Below are 17,612 nucleotides of genomic sequence, written 5' to 3'. Positions count from 1 at the left end.
TATCAGTCTATTTCTAATTATCCAAGCCTTAAAACATATTTAAAATTTACCAAGTAGTTTAATATTAAAAATTTTCCTTAAATTAATCTAATATGTTGGTAATAATTTAAGAATATTTTCTCACCTCAAGAGTATTCAAAAAGATTATTTGTCATGCTTTGAAGAGGCTCCATCGTCAGATTCACGTAATTTTGCTTCAAAAAAATAAATACCTATGAACCAGATTTATAGTCAGAAATATTTTCTAATCTATTGGTAAGACTTTTTGGTGAAAATTATCCTCTATTCTGTTGGTAAGATTTTATACAAAATAAAATAAAAAATATTATTTTATTATTTTAAAAACTTGATTTTTTAAAAATTATAAAACTCTCCAATATGTTGGTAAAACCTTATTTTGGAAAAAAACATTGACCCTCTAATATATTGGTAAGGCTTTTTATTTTTATTTTTTTTTAAAATAAAAAAAAGTTATAAAGTTTTCATTATGTTAGTAAAATCATATTTTTTTTAAAAATAATTGCTTTCCAATTTGTTGGTAAGGCTTTAAATATATTTTTATAAAAATATATTTAAAGAATAATAGATAATCGATTGAATAAATAAATAAATAAATAAAAGAGTTAAATAAATTAAAATAAAATAAAATACCTAAAGTCAGCTTGGCTAAGCAACTTACTGGAATAAATCCTTATAATTTCGTTAAACAACTTTAAAAACTTTAAATAAGAAATGTTAAAAGACATCCATTCACCCAGGTTTAGAAAAATTTTAGCTTGAAATCCAAATATTCAGAATTTGAAAATTCAAAGGTCCATAAACAACAAAGATTCGTAAGGTTTTATAATAAAAATTGAAAATTTCCAATACTATAAGGTTCACAAAAAATTCGTAATGATTTGAAAATTCACTAAAAGTCAAGATTCGTAAAGGTTTACAAGAATTCCAAGTTTCGTAAAGATTCCAAGAGTTTGTAAATGATTCAAGATTCTTAAAGGTTCTAGATTCATAAAGATTTTCAGTTTCGTAAAGGTTCTAGATTTGTAAAGATTCTAAGTTTCGCAGGGGTTCTAGATTACCAAGTGTTTCAGATTCACAAGATTTTTCAGATTTTCAGAGGTTCCAGATTCGCAAAGGTTTTAGATTCACAAAGGTTTCAACTTTCACAAAGGTTTCAAATTCTCAAAGATTCCAAGTTTCGTAGAGGTTTAGGTTCTCAAGAATTTAAGGTTCGCAAGAATTTAAGGTTTGCAAGAGTTTAAGGTTCACAAAAATTTAAGGTTCATAAGAATTTAAGATTCGCAAGAATCTAAGGTTCGCAAGAATTTTTAGATTTGCAGGAAATTCAATTTCATTGTTGTAAAGTTTCACAAATTGTAATTGTTTTCAAGAGGTTTTTTTTTTTTTTAGTGATTCACATCTAAAATTTAAAGTTTTATAAAAAATTATGGATTCACATAAAAGATTTTAAAGCTCACCCTCGGAATTCTAATACTTTCATTCAAAAATTTTATAAATTCACAACCAAAAGTTAAAAATTTTCATTTGAAAAATTTAAAAATTCACATAAAAAATTTCAAAGATTTACATTCGACAAATTAGAGATTCACATCCAAAGTTTTAAAAGTTAACATTCAAAGAATTTTAGAAATTCCCATCCAAAATTTCAAATATTCACATTCAAAAATTTAAGAAATTCCCATCCAAAATTTCATAGATTCTCATTCGAAAAATTAATGATTCACATCCAAAGTTTAGAAGGTTCTTTTCCAAAAACTTTATGGCTTCACCCCCAAAGATTCTCATTTGAAAAATTTTAGGATTCACATTCAAAGTTTCAAAGATTCTCATTCAAAAAAAAAATTTGGGTTTCACATCCAAAGTTTAAAAGATTCATATTTGAAAAATTTTAATATTTCATAACCAAAATTTCAAAGATTCTCATATGAAAAATTTTTAGGTTTTATATCCAAAATTTCAAAATTTCACATTCAAAAAAATTTTGATATTTCATAACCAAAATTTCAAAAATTCTCATCCAAAAAATTTTTGGGTTTCACATCCAAAATTTCAGAAATTCCCATTTGAAAAGTTTTTTTAAGCAAAGCTTTATAACTTTAAAAGTTTGGAAAGTTTTCCTTATCCAAAAATCTCAACATGAAAGATCTTCCTTATTCGAGGATTCAAAATTCAAAAATTTTTTCCAATCAAAGTTAAATTTTTTAATGCAATAACTGTCAATGCAAATATCTTCTATATGTTGCAAATATAACAATTCAAATTCTCACTTAATGATGCAAATACATATCATACACAATAATGCAAATGTCATACTATAATTCAAATGTTCTCTACATGATGCAAATGCATGCCCCAATCATGATGCAAATGCAATTATTAAGAATTTAAATACGATGCAAACACAATATATATAATGCGAATGTCACTAAATCAATGTCATGAAATTATAATTGTGGTGACAAGATTCTCAAGACTCTATCATTCCTTTTTAGCTTCTCAATATTAACAATCTCAAAACAAATTTTATCAATTGATCCATGTCATTTTCCTTATCTGGTCACAACTCACAGGTTATATTGACCAATCCATCATTGTATTCATCACTGAGTCATCTCATTTGCCTTTTCAAATCATCTTCTTAGACTTTTTTCATTTTTCATCTTAGATTTTTTTTTCAAAACAATGAAAAAATCTTGTACGAACATTGACATTCATTTATTTATCATCATTCCAATTTATGACAAACATGATACATTTCTTCAATTTATTCAGAGGATATACATTTGGTAAAAAACAAGAAAAATGGGTTTTCATTGTAAAAAATAAGTGTGGTCAAGAATAAATCAAAGATAAATGAAAACAAAATGCTATAACTATTGAAATGGGATATCTACATCTAGAATAATGATTGTTTAGACAATCTTAAATTCTAACTTAGAATTTTTTAAAAACAAATTTCATTAATATCATCGATCTTTGAGCCAATCATCAACCATATTACTGGGATTCTTACATGAAGCTATTTTCTAAGTCTTTATTTTTTTAGTTAAACCACTTTTTTGGGTTTTTAGTTTAAATCTTCCCTTTTTTCCTTTTTTTTTCTATTTTTTTTTACATTTTAAAATTTTTTTTTGAACATCTTATCTTCATCTTTTTTATTTCTTTTCCTTATGATTTATCAATGACACCAAAATCCCAAACAATCCAATGACAAACTTGCCTTAGCTTAATTCATAATTTTTCAATTCAAGCATTCACATTCAATCAAAATGGACTTTTAAATGACATAATATAGGCTAAGGTGAAAGGTTATAAAAGAAATGGATAAAATAAACCCAAACTATATTTGAAGGGTAATCAAAACCAATAGTCATTTCTTTTCATGTAGGGTACCTTGATATTTTACTCCATCAATTTCTTTTTCTTTATTTTTTCTTGTCATCATTTTTCAAGAAAAATTTAAGCACAAAAGGGCTTTGACCTTAAAATCACTAAAGATAAACAAGCTTCTCAAACTTTGTCCCTAGTGTGAGAGTGATCTTTAGTTAGGGTTCATTAAAAAAAATTTCACCAGACTTAAATGAGGTAACAAAAGATAATTTTACTCTTTTTGTGAAAGGTAGAAGAAAAATGGCCATTTATCATTTCAAACATGAATACTTTCAATGAAAAATATTTATTGACTAAGAATAGATTTGTGAATGTACAATTGTAAAGATCATGTATTTCATCACTTTCATTTTTCAATAAGCAAAATTTTTCACTAGATTTATCTTTTTTTATTCAATTGTCCACATGAATCAATAATCTCAATTCATCAATCATATCATTATGAATGATATTTTCAAAATCGAATCCTGAATTATTGTTATGACTGTCTAAACATTTATTATTTGGAATGGCAGAATAGTTATAGTGAAAAGATGTGAGAAGGTAAAAGTATATAATGGAGATTCTATCGAAAGAGGAAATGTCATGAAAATGCATCAAATCTACAACTTTTATTAAAATGATAAAAAATAAAATGAAATTTCAATACATAAAAGAAATCATTATTTTGAAGTAATCCTAAAATGATAAGCTGTTCTAATAAGCTTTTTGTAAAATTTTACCCTAGGGTGATCAGGCAAAAAGTCTTTGTGGACATTCAACTCTCTTAATTCGTTAAAGCTCATCAAAACTGTTCAAATCAAACTTTGCACCTTGTGTTTAAATGTAGGGTAAGTTTCTATAGAGTGACCTACATTCTCATTATGGTAATCACATGTGATATTAACATTGTACCATTTGGGATAGGGTGATTTCAATGGTTATAAAAAAACTAGAGACACTAGGTTATTCTTGACCAATTTGGAGAATAGCTCAGTATAGGTTATAGAGATATGATTAATACGACTCTCTCTTGGTTGCCCCTGAATCTTCTCAAATCATTAACTTGATTGTTAGGCCTTAAAATTGATGTACTAACAAGATTAGGCCCATATGCAGATGCTTAAAAGGCTAGTTGATAAGGACTTAGGTAAATGTTATTCATGGTTAGAAAATGAGGCTAGTAATGAACTTGTACAATATTATTGGTTATAGGGTAGTAAGCAAAATGAACAAATGGTGGATATAAAATATAACCTCTGAACTATTGCCTTTCAAAACTTATGGCTTGGGCTTCAGCTTATTGCTTCTTAGGCATATCACCTTTCTTAGTACTGCTACCTTTTTTTTTTTTTCTCAAGTTTGCTACTTTTAATGGCATTTTCAATAATCTCCCTTGAGATTACCATATTAGCAAAGTTTTTTGTTGCATTCTCTATCATCTTTTTATAATAAAGTGCTTTTAAAGTGCTAATGAACAGTACTATAATTTTTTTCTTAGTTAGAAAAAGTTAAACTTGAGTAGCCATATCCCTCAATCATTGGGTATTTTTTTAAAAGACTTCATTACCTTATTTTTTATGCTTTGTAAAGAAAGGCAATCATGGGCCAAGTCTATAATATAACAATATTAGTTGATGAAATAATGGGTCAAATTCTTTTAGGATTGGATGCGAGTCCTATCTAACTAGACATACCACATAGCAACAGAACTAGTTACACTATCTTAAAATATATGTTTTAGTAACTTCTCATTATTGGCGTAAGCTATCATCTTACGATAGTATATTGTAACATACGTGATAGAACATTTTATACTGTCATATTTTTTAAATTTTGGTACATTAAACTTTAGAGGTATCATTACATCTGGCATCAGAAAAAACCCAACAGCATCCATAGAACAGTAAATGTCAATGCTTTCCATAACTTGTAGTCTCTCCTCAAGCATATTCATCATGTGATCAGTTTTAGAGTCTTTCAAACTTTTAATCACCTTTAATTTTAACTTTTTATTTTCATTGAGGTCATATAAGTTAAGGATTAAGATTGGCTCTACTACCTTTTCAATGAAGATAGGATTAACAAAACTTTGAAATTGTACCTAAATTGGTGTAGATGACGTTCCTGTATAAGTATACCTTATAGGGAATGTGAATTATTGTGATGAAGTACCTTTAGTGGACTGGGCTAGAGGTAGGCCATAACTAGGAGGATACAGAGGATAAATAATATCTTACAATGGATGATCATTAGGTCTAATATCTTCTTCTACAGTCTTTCTTTTATTCAACTTGCCTAATATTTTAAGGATTTTGTTCAACTCTCTTTTGATTTTTTCTTGAGCCTTCTTTAACTTCTCGATGTAGCTTACATTTTCTTGTCCCATTTGTCTGACTCGAGCTCAGGTGATATATTGGTGGTAAGTTGGTCGAGCCATCTTTAAACCTAGGTTTACCATAATTAGGGTGCATATTTAGACTGATGTTTATGGAACCATCCAATTATGCTTGAGATTGAATGTAGAAAAGCATGAATACGATGAGAAAGATTTAATGATGTAAATGCATGCATATACAATAAAAAGATATGATTAGTAAACACGATATACATACAAAGAATAATATATACAAAAAATAACATAAAGGGTTATTATGCAAATATAAAAAAATATATAAATTTACAAGTAGAAATGTCTCATCATTTGTCCAATTTAGGATTTTCTAACACAAGAAAAGGCATGGCTTTAATTTAGGTTTGAACCTTTAGGGTTTATTTACATGCTAGGCTTAAAGGTTTGACAATCTAAGGGTTATCAAATTGTTCCTTACATAATTGTCCATTATAGACTAGTAAGGTACCCAAATCCTCACCCATTATAGGCTACAAACAGAAATGGTTCAATTTGAGTGGGAGTTTTTTGTTAGCCCATGTAAAAATATGAAATGTTACGAAGGTATAGGTCTTTGCTCTTTCCTAAGGGATATAACTTAGGTGTAGAGCTCACGTTATGTATGTGCAAATGAATGATAGATATATCAAATGAATAAATAAATAAAATACAAACAAGAAAGAAAAGAAAAAGAAAAAAATCTTAAATTTATTAGGTTAGGCTTAGATAACAAGAAATCATTTACTAGACTAACTTTCGATCTCCTTAGTGAAGTTGCCAAACTATCATAATGTATAGATTTGTAGACCTACCGCTAGACATAGACTAAAGGAGTCATCACTGATCTTTTTGTTAAGATGTGATTGATGACCTAACAGAATCTATTCCATTTAAAAATAAGTCTCAAGATTAACTTAGGTATCTTTAAACAGTAAATTCTAATTTACAAAACCAAAATTTAGGTCCAAAAGTATAGTTATGCATGAGGAAAGTTATAGCACCCTCACAACCCATCTAAAAAATGGTACCAATTTGATTTCAAGTTATCCAAGCCTTAAAACATATTTAAAATTTATCAAAAATTTAATATTAAAAATTTTTCTTAAATTATTCCAATATGTTGGTAATAATTTAAGAATATTTTTTCACCGTAATAGTATTCAATGAGACTATTTATCATGCTTTGAAAAGGCTTCATCATCATAGTTATTTAATTTTGCTTCTAAAAATAAATACATATAAATCGGGTTTATAGTAAAAAATATCTTCCAATCTATTAGTAAAACTTTCTGTTGAAAATTATCTTCCAATTTGTTGGTAGGATTTTATACAAAATAAAACAAGAAATGTTATTTTATTATTTAAAAAACTTGATTTTTTAAAGATTATAAAGCTCTCCAATATATTGTTAAAACCTTATTTTAGAAAAAACATTGGTCCTCCAACCTGTTGGTAAGTTTTTTTATTTTTATTTTTTTTGAAATAAAAAAGGTTATAAGGTTTTTCAATATATTGGCAAAACCCTATTTTAAAAAAAAATGATTGCTTTCCAATCTGTTGCTAAGGTTTTTATTTAAATATGTTTTATAAAAATATATTTAAAGAATAATAGATAATCAAATAAATAAATAAAATAGTTAAATAAAATAAAATAAAATAAAATACTTGAAGTTGGCTTGGCTAAGTGGCTTACTAGAATAAATCTACACAATTCCAGATTCTGTAAAGAATTCCAAAAAAAAAAACCCTACTACTAAAAGTCACATCTTTTTTTTGAATGATTTTCCTCTCCTTTTTTTCTCCAAAGTTTTCATATAAATTTTTTCTCCATCCCCGTTCTTTGTTTACCTTGAACAATTTATATGGATTTTTTAGTAAGAAATTTTAGGATTCCATTGATTGTCAAGGATTTTCAAAGATTTTTTAAGTCCCTTTAATTTAGGTAAAATCAATTTAATAGAAAACCTAGCTTTGATGCTCTGTGATCCTTTTTGATTTGATTTCCTATTTCATGTAGGTTAAGAAAAAATCTAAAAAATTTCTCTTTGTCTGATTCTTGTATAGGATTTTTGAAAAATTTTGTTTGATTTTCTTTTCTTTCCTTATTTATTTATTTAGTTTTCATTAAAGAATAAACAAACAAATAAAAATAAAATATTTGTTGGGGGTAAAGCCCACATCAAAGTAACATACATTGAGCTCAAAGCTCGACAATTTCAATAAAATCAAAACTGAAATTGGGATGCATGCCACAGACGAAATGGGGGTGTCTATATTCTTTTTATTTATGCAATAACGATTAGGCTTTCATTTGATATGACAAATTGAGATGATATTTGAGTTGCAAAATAAAAAAAAAAATTATAACATCATACATATGAGGCATTAAAAAGATTCAAAAAATAATGAAAAAATATTTTTCTTGTGAATTGATTTTCAATAGAGGTATCCATATTTAATATGATAAATGGTTATATTTCATATTTCGTTCACAAAAAAAAAAAAAATCCATTTGCTACTCCTTTTGAACTTATTAAATTTTTTTTAAGGAACCTTAACCAAAAATCACCCTTTACATTGGGGTGCAAGTATGGAAGAGATTTATTTGAAGAAACATTAGATCTAAAGTGAAAGACAAAGAGAGAATGCCTACAGTCAAAAGGCAAGTTTTGAATTTTGAACTCAATTTGTCAAAAGAAAAAGCATGTAAGAAAAAAATGAAAAAGAAATGAAAAATGAAAAAAAAAAAAAAGAGATGAAAAAGAATGGAAAGGAAAATTCCTTGAGAAAACAAATGATCCTTAGTTTGATGACCCTTAAACATATTTTTGGGCCTATTTATCATTTCTTTTAGAATCCTAAACCCTAGCCTACATTATATCATTTGAAAAGCTCATTTTGATCAAGTATGGATATCTAACTTGAAAAACTGTTCTTTGGGAAATCACGATTTTGGATGAATTTTGAGTTTTCAAATACATAATCGAATAATAAAAAAAAGTGAAAAAAAAGATTGAATAAAGCTTTAGGGTGAAAATTTAAAAAAGCAGTCTAGAGCAAGTTTGAAATTTGAAAACAACTCAAGCAATTTTATTAGAAGAAGCAATTTTGAATGAACTAATGGTCATTGGAGAACTTTGAGAAATCCAAGAAGATTAACCCCTGTCTGATAAAGCCTTTTTTTTCTCAAAAATTTTGAACCTATCACAGTTAGTCTTGACATTTGTTAAAATGTCATATTAAGAAATTAAGAGAATGCAAAAATGGATTGTGCTTTAAAAGATAACTTTTCATTTGTCAACCTAAATAAAAAAAAAAATACTAATTTGCTTTTTCTTATTCAATGGTAAAATCTCCTTTGATACTTATGGTCTTAATGTGATAAACCATTTCATCCTTTTAGAAGGACCAAGTTGCTATGTACTTTCATCATTTTATGCAGTAATGACCAATTTATAAGAGATTCAATAATATGTTTTAAAAAAAAAATCCATTTTTTTGATAATGGAATAGTTATATGGGATGATTTCTTTGGTTGTCATAAATTTAAATTGACATGAATTGGTGTGGATAAGAGATAGGTGATTTTTAGGTTATTATGATAAGAGTGATTTCTTCTACAAAGAGAATGTTTGAGGAAAAAGACTAGAAAGGATCTATAGATAAGAGAAATGGTTTGAAAAATGGAATGCTTTAAGTAAAAAAAAAGGGGTAGAGGACTGTTGTAGAAAACTAGCTTATTAGCCATTTTTAAGCTCTGCGACAGAAAATGAATAAGGGCTTGAGGGCCTATTTACCACAATTAGAGATTCATGACATTGATTTTTGTATTACATACATGACATTCATCTTATTCATTACATATTCAGTTTTTGCTTTGGATTTTATTTTGAAAGGCTGAAAATTTGAAAGTATGAAATTTGACCTTTAATTGAGGATAATTTTTTGAATATAAGATTTCAATTTTTGATTGAGGAAAAATTTTCATGATGGAAGTGTTGAGTTTTGGGTTTAGAAAATTTTCAAAATGAGATTGGTAAAAATGTTTAGTCTTGATTAGGAAGTGAAACTTTTTCTAAAATGAGATGGTTTTATTTCAAAAGAAATGATTTTTATAGTTACAAAACTTTTGTTAAGAAGAAGCTTTTTCAAAGATTAGAAATAATTTGTAAGACCTCTAGACATAATCTTTAAGATCTTCGGGCATACTTTATAAGACCTTTAGGCATAATTTGCATGATCTCTGGGCATAATCTCTAAGATCTTTGGGTATAATCTATAATACCTTTGGACATAATCTTAAGAATACTAAAGTTTGAATTTTGAGGTTAAATTTACAGTTTTATGGCATTCATTGCATTTAATTTGATATGGAAATTCTAAGAGTTTTCACAAAAATTTTGGACTTGACAATTCTTAATTGAAAACATGTTGAAAATGTTTGACATAATAAGATTAGCTAGCACATGGTGAGATTTAAGCTAACAAGGTTGGCATATGAAAAAAAAATGTTGACTTTTTTGTAAGATCTCCAAGGGCATGATCTCTAAGACTTCAAGGCATGATCTTTGACACATCCAGGTATCTTTTTTAGATTTGATTATTTAAAATTTCAAACCTTAATTGTGGAAAGAGTGTTTTATTTAAAGTTTCAATACCTTAGTTGTGGGGATTATTTATTTATTTTTTTTTATGTTCAAAAAGTTTCAAAAGCTTTTGTCAAGGAGGAGTTTTTGTAATTTTCTTTTTCAAATTTTTTAAATTTGAACAAAATAGGTGTCTATGTCTTTGTACAATTCTTGTTACATAGAAAATGTGCAAAGAAGAACAATTGTAGATACTCTATTTTATCCGAGATTTTGAAACTTTTTCAATGTTCGAATCCTGAAGTATTCTTTATCAATTAATTAAGACTTTGGGCTTGTCTAATTGGACTTGGTTATAAGTTTGGGTCTTAAACCCAAATAAGTGTTTTAATTTATTTATTTATCTAGTTTATTAGTTTTTTTTTCATTTTTGAAAAAAATAAAAAAATAAAAAATAAAAATATAGAAAAAAAGAAAGTTTGGGAAGATTGAATTTATTCGAGATTGGTTTTTTTAGGATTAAAAGGCTTTTGATTGGAATCAAAGTCTGAGCTTGAACTAAAATGAAATTGAAACTTTTTTCGATCTAGAGTTATGTTAAATTTAAAACAAGATCCCTATAAAGAAAAAAAACCAAAAAACCCAAAAAAAGAAGAAGTTTGGCAATGAAGATCCAAGGACAAAAGAATTTTAAGGGGGGACCACAATCAAGAATCAATCAAATAAAAACAGAAGATCAATTAGAAAAATTAAAAAAGAAAAAAAAAGAGTAAGAAAGATCGGTGGGTCAATCGTAAGAAAATTTTTTGTTTTTAGCAGTGTTGCTTTTTAGGAAGTTCATTGGTTTGATCTTGGGATCAATTGTGGTTTAAGGGGTTTAGATCCAAAGTAACAAAAGAGGAATCACATTATGAGTTTAGGAATTTTTTTTTGAAAATTTTGAAATTTTTTCTAGGTTTTTCTAGGAAAATTTGGAAATTTTCTAAGTTAGGTTGAATTTTTCAATAATTTTTTGGCTTGGTTTGAAGATTTTGTTAGCATTTTCTGGAATTTATTGTCTAGATTTAGGTTGGGTTGAATTTTTCAGCTGGCATTCAAAGAAATCCTAAAGAGAAGTAAGAGAAAAAGTGGTTAAAGAGAGAAAGCCAAACTAAAAAGTGAAACAAAAATTTTTTTGGCTTTTATATTCACACCTAATTGGCAATGTTTCAATCTTAAAAAATTTTGAAGACTTGTGCTTGATCTTATCGCAACCCGAACGTCTACCTAAGGTATGACCTGACCCGATTACATAATTTTCTTTTTTTATTTTCTTCATATTTTTTTTATTTTTTTCCTATTTTGATTATTTCGTTATTTTTTGTTGAATTATTTATTGTAATGTTTATATATTTGTTTAATTAATTTGTAAAATAAAATAATTAGAGGTAAATAAAAATTTATCTAAAGATGAATTCTAAGAAAGTTACAGGTGTGTAATTGTTTTTTATGAATTTCTAGGTGAGATAATTTTTTTAAATTCAAACAAAACGTTTGAGGATTTAGAAATTAGTTTCAATATAAGAATTTTTATTTATTTCTAACTTTAAAAAATAAAATTAAAAATAAATTAAGATGATTTAAATGCATGATTTGTGATTACATGTAGTGAATTTTGTATTGAATAAGTTGTATTGTGTATTTTATTTTGTATATTTAAATTAATTAAATTTCATAAAATATTTAATAAATCTTATGACAAAGTCTCTTCAAGAAAATAGGTATGTTACTTGAATACTCTTAAGGTGAGAAATAGTTTTAGGAGGTCAACCAAAGTGTTAGAGAAAACCTAAAAATATATCCAATATTTAAATATTAAAATTAATAAAAATAATAAATAATAAAAAGAATTAGGAATAAGAGACCATTTTAATAAAGGCTTAGACAAGATAATTTAAGATTAATTGGTATGAATTTATGGGTATTATAACATTCTTTACGTATAATTAAACTCTCGAACCTAATTCTGTTTGGAAAACTAGAACCGAATTTTGTTTGAAAAACCATAATATTCTTTTTAAGAATCTTTAGTCAAGTTTAGGATAATCTTAGAAAGAATAGATCCATTTAAGTGAGCAATTATACTTAGATAAAAAATATTGGTGATAACTCTATTTTTTTTTTATCTACTAGGTTAGTTCTAGTACATGTGTGTTATGACAATGCCCTTATAATTATAATTACGTAAATGCCCGGCTACCAACATTTATAAAATGACTATAATGCTCTTCACATTATAATATATTAAAATTATTATAAAACACTTTAACCAAATTTATGAAAATATCCCTCATATTATAATTGCTAAACTTACTATAATACCTTCTAACCATAATTATAAAAAAAATTATTTTTATTTGCTTCATATAATGTTTCTTCAACTATAATTACAAAAGTATTCCTCATATTATAATTGATTAAAATTATTATAATACCCTTTAATCATAATTATAAAAATATATTTTTGATTACTTCATAATTACGAATTAAATTTTAATATATTTATAAAATGTATGAAATAAATCTCCTTATAAATAATTATAATTCTATTTTAATCACTTAACAATTTAATTATACGCATTCAAATTGATTTTAATACTATTTTTTTATAATTAACTAAAATTATTATAACGACTCTTTTAATATAATTATTAAAATACTCTCTAATTGATCAAAATTACGATAACATTTTACAATCCGAATGTAGTCAGATAGTTTTTCTAATATTCAAAGAATAGTAGTTGGAGTTTGAACTTTCCAACAAAAGAGGCTGCCCTTTTCATTTGGCAGTATTAGAAAGAATCTAGACATATTTTAGACACCTAATACGGTCAGATAAAACGAAGTTCAAGTGTCACGGATGAAAAAAAAAACAGACGAGGATGACCTTGGACTTGCAACATGTTTTTTGAGTTGAAAATGTGAACATCATGACACAAGCATGTCCCAAGCTACTAATTAAAGCAATTCAAACTTTGAAACCATTACTGAAATTTGTGAAAAATAGGTTTATTTAAACACGTGTCAATTTCCCCTTTGACCTTTCCATCAACATGCACCTTATACTAATATACGCAAAGGTCATTGACGGCATTAAGAAAATAAAGGTGGGGCACAAAGATGCTCAGCACATTTCTAAGCTCTTTATTGCTGACAAACGCCATTTGCCTGAGATATCATATTCATTCTCAGCAAACAATTATAGATGGTTTGGTAATATGAACTAACATTACTTTGTGAGGTTTCTAGTACAATGGCAGTGGAAATCAAACGAACATGTCCCACTGGAAAAAAAAAAGGGGGTAAAACAACCAGAGATTGGATTCAAGAACCAACAACCTATGCAGCTGCAGTGATGTACTGGATTGCCTCCTGGCATATACCGGTCATTGTAGCTTCAGGACCATAAACCTATGAGAGAACCACCGAAACAAAAATACAAATATCAGAATTTTTTTTTTTATTCTGGAGAATAATTTTATGAGTAATCATCATTTACATCTCCAGGTTTATAAGTAGTTCTGTACAATATGTATACCTCAATCGGGATGCCAATTTCCTCTCCAAGTGCCCGCATTTTTGCAAGGCCCTTCTGGTAATTTGGACCTCCTCTCCTCACATATACGTGCATCTGTGCAGCTTTGAGCTTTGACTCCTGTATAAATTTGCATATCCAGTTATTCTTATATCTAAATAAATAAAGGATGACAAGAAAAGCAAACACCACTACAGTTTAGCTCACCTTCTCCTTCAAGGCTCGAATTATGCCGTTAAATGTAGCACCCACATCAGTAAAGTTGGCTATTCCTCCACCAATTACAAGGGCTCTTTTGCGACCATCAGGGTCGGCAGTTGCACACTGTAGAAGAATAATGAAATTATTTGTACAGCCAAAATGAAATAAACTAGTTTGAGGATGTGTGCTAGTGAGCACTGAAAATGAATTGTAAGAGAGCTGAAAGGTTAGTTTACAGCATTTTTGCATCTGGAATTACTCAACAAATGTTTCATAGCATCTTCAACAAAAGTTAGAGACAGCAATAGCTGGTCAAGTACAAGACCCACAGTTTCTACTCTAGCAAAATTATAAGGACCAGAATTCTTACATCAATTACTACTCTGGCATACTGCAACACTTCCTCTTCATTGGGTGCTCCACTGTATTCTGCATAATTTCCAAGCTCAGAAGCAAAGCCAAGATCTCCAACCTGGTTGGGCAACAAATTATATGAGTAAATTAAAAGCATGTCCAATAATTCAAAGTCACCAGGTTTTAGTCCTATCCCGAAAACCCTAAATGTAGAAAGAAGAGAATCAACCGTATCAGCATAAATGACACTTGCACCTCCTCCAGCAACCATTGTCCAAATGCGTCCCTTAGGGTTCAACACTGTAAATTTCAAAGATGCACTTGTCTGCAAGATTTTTTACTTTTAAAGTTAATACTATACTTGTGGATGAAGCTACTAAATGAACTGCAACATAGATTACACCACCTTAATCAGAGAAGAGTTCTTATATTGTAAATTGGATAGTAAAATAATCATTAAGACTGAACCGTAGATGGTAAAACAATCATTAAGACTGAACCAAACATTCAGGTTTACTTTGAGATAATATATATGACGAGGTGACTAGTAAAAACATTGTCATATCTGCCATATCAGAAACTGCTCAAGTTTCTCCTGCAACTGGGTAATTAGCAAGTAATAGATTTTGAATAGAAGGCCAACCATCTATTAAATTTAGTATACCTTCTCATCTAGCCCATGAATATAGCTTTCAGTTGCACTCATTACTCTTCCAAATGGCATTGGAAATTCAATACGACCCCACCTACAGAAAAATGAAATTGCAATCAGATGGTGTTTATCCCTACCCCATATTACATTGAAACGATAAATAAAGAAAACTATTGATAAAAGGGGATATACTTCTTGAAGTTCTTGAAAGAAGCAGTGTCATCCAGCTCGCCTCTCATATCCAAAGGATACGGCTTTCCATCAACCAGTGTGAAAGGGTTCATCTCAAGGAAAGTGAAGTCAAGATCTGACATTTTTAAACTTGAAAAAGTTAATGATAAGTTCCAAATGTTAGTATGAATAGTTTTAGATTCAAGATAGATATATGACATACCTTGAAATAGAGTAAAAATCAATTTGATGAACTCCTCAATTTCTCCTTTGATCTATAATTAGAAGGTGTATAATTTGTCAAAGATTCAGAGTGGATCTTATTGTATGCATATATATTAATTGCTGATGTATTTAGCAAATCCATCTCATAAGGTTGTCCGATCAAAGAGGAATGTATGTGCTTATGTTATGAAAAGGAAACTCTGACACTGGAAACTAATGACCTAAAAATACTAGGGAAACTACAATCAAGAAGCAGAAACAGCTCATAAAATAATTAATTATTAGGAAAAATTACCTCCAAGGGAAGGGTTGCAACAAGCGGAGCACAAGTTTCTGATGAGAAAGATGAACCGGTTGGGACAAATATGGTCTTGACCTTTTATTAAGGACAACTCCATCTTAGTTAAGGAACTACAAGGTAAAAAAAATACAAGAAATTAAGATGAACTGATGAAGAGTTTTAGTTTATCTTACAGTACCTTATCCCAGTTCTCTTCAATTTCAATTCCACCACACTCTGAAAAGCTAATGCTGCAGCCAAGTCGCTCAGAGACGATGTTAAGGTAAAACTCGTCATTGTGAGGGATGAAAGGTTCGATGATGAATGTTGTAACAGGTCCTTTACATCCACTCATTTCCACCTGTATGTCATAGATATAAACATTTAGTTGAACCCTCGACCTTAATAATAATGTCAAATTAAAGGCACTAGACAACAAATAGAAAGTGAACCTCTTTGCCAAGACGCTCTTTCACAAAAGCAATAACTTGAGCGAAGTCCAGATTTAAACCAACCAAACCACTTTTCCCTCTCTTTCCAAACAACATATCAGGTTTAACTACCAGTTTCTGCGACGAAAGCCATGGCTCCTTCTCTACTAGCTCATTGAAATCAGTTGACTCCGTCACCTAAACTCAGTAACACAACCAAACAAATCACTGGAAATTCAATACATACAGTAATCATTAATCAATGAATCAAGGAAGATCAACATCTTCCAAATTACATTCAAAATTTCCTGATCTGGAAAGACCTTTTTCTCTTTCATAAAACAAAGACTAATTGAAGCAACTGAACCTTCTAACTTTACTCTAATCCGGAAAATTCAGACCGGAATCAGTTGAACTTACTCAGCAAACAAATACAGATAAAATCAGACAAAAAAAAAAGGGAAATATTGAATGAAAAACGAGATCTAGAAGGAGAAATTGAACTGACTTGTGCAGATTTGATTGGTAAATCTTTGCCGGAAAGCCTCTTGAAATGCTCCTTCAACAATCTTTTGGAATCGTACTCTCTGATCTTCTTGCGTGCCATTTCTTTTTTTTTTTCTTTTCTCTAAAAAAAAACTCCAACCAAATCAAAGCTGAAGCCTTATTCAATTCAGATCTAAACAAAAATCTAATGAAAATGTGGAGAAAAACGGAAAGAGTACCGTTGAAAGAGAAGCCAAGTGGCGGGTTGTCCAAACGCGAGGCAGGCAGAGGTAGTTAGAGCTACTGCTTTAAAACTTCAAAATGTGTTGTATCCGGTTTTGTTTGGTGTATTTATAGGTGTGAATTTGGTTTTTCTATTTTTCTATTTTAGTTTTTTAACATAAAAATAAATGTATTTAAATTTGAGAAATACAAAAAATATTGAAAAAATATTAACTAAATTTCCACATAAATCTTTATCTTAATTGGATAACTAAACATTATAGTAAAAAAATTATAGATAATACTCTCCCTTCAAGGAGATATATTAAGTGATGTTCCTTATTTCAACGTTTTAAAATTTTTCCTTAAAATTGATTAAATAAACAATATTTGAAATTTAAAACCTCAAAATTGATAGACTTTAATGAAAAAAAATAGTAATAAGTAAAAATTAATTAAAATAGAATTTATGTACAAAATATAATCAAAATATAAAAATCTTGTTAAATTTTTTAATAAAAATACTATTTAAATAAAATAACAAAATATATTCACATGTATTTTGTTCGTGGAATTTTTTATTGATACATGTCATCTTTAGATAAGAGGTAGTGTTTCTTTTTTCTTTTTTTTAATGTTTTTGTTTTT

The 17,612-nt window shown here is 28.2% G+C and overlaps 1 protein-coding gene across 1 annotated transcript; it reads right to left on the bottom strand.

Annotated features, from left to right (window-relative positions):
- Positions 1-13,515: 13,515 nt before the first annotated feature.
- LOC149520136 (ATP-citrate synthase alpha chain protein 1) lies at positions 13,516-17,067 on the bottom strand. The gene is made up of 13 exons (XM_089751988.1): positions 16,982-17,067; positions 16,765-16,884; positions 16,278-16,454; positions 16,025-16,186; positions 15,841-15,921; positions 15,544-15,595; positions 15,342-15,456; positions 15,162-15,243; positions 14,727-14,822; positions 14,514-14,615; positions 14,150-14,266; positions 13,946-14,062; positions 13,516-13,818 (listed from the first exon to the last, which is right to left on the bottom strand). The coding sequence occupies exons 2-13, from the start codon at positions 16,861-16,863 to the stop codon at positions 13,747-13,749; spliced, it is 1,272 nt and encodes a 423-aa protein (XP_089608114.1). The 5' UTR covers positions 16,864-16,884; positions 16,982-17,067; the 3' UTR covers positions 13,516-13,746.
- Positions 17,068-17,612: the final 545 nt, after the last annotated feature.

Source organism: Durio zibethinus, chromosome 2, assembly GCF_047325235.1.
Source record: "Durio zibethinus cultivar Kanyao isolate XHJ-2024 chromosome 2, ASM4732523v1, whole genome shotgun sequence".
Lineage (NCBI taxonomy): Eukaryota > Viridiplantae > Streptophyta > Magnoliopsida > Malvales > Malvaceae > Durio > Durio zibethinus.
The sequence above is the reverse complement of the archived record's forward strand: the minus strand, read 5'-3'. Positions and strand labels throughout refer to the sequence as shown.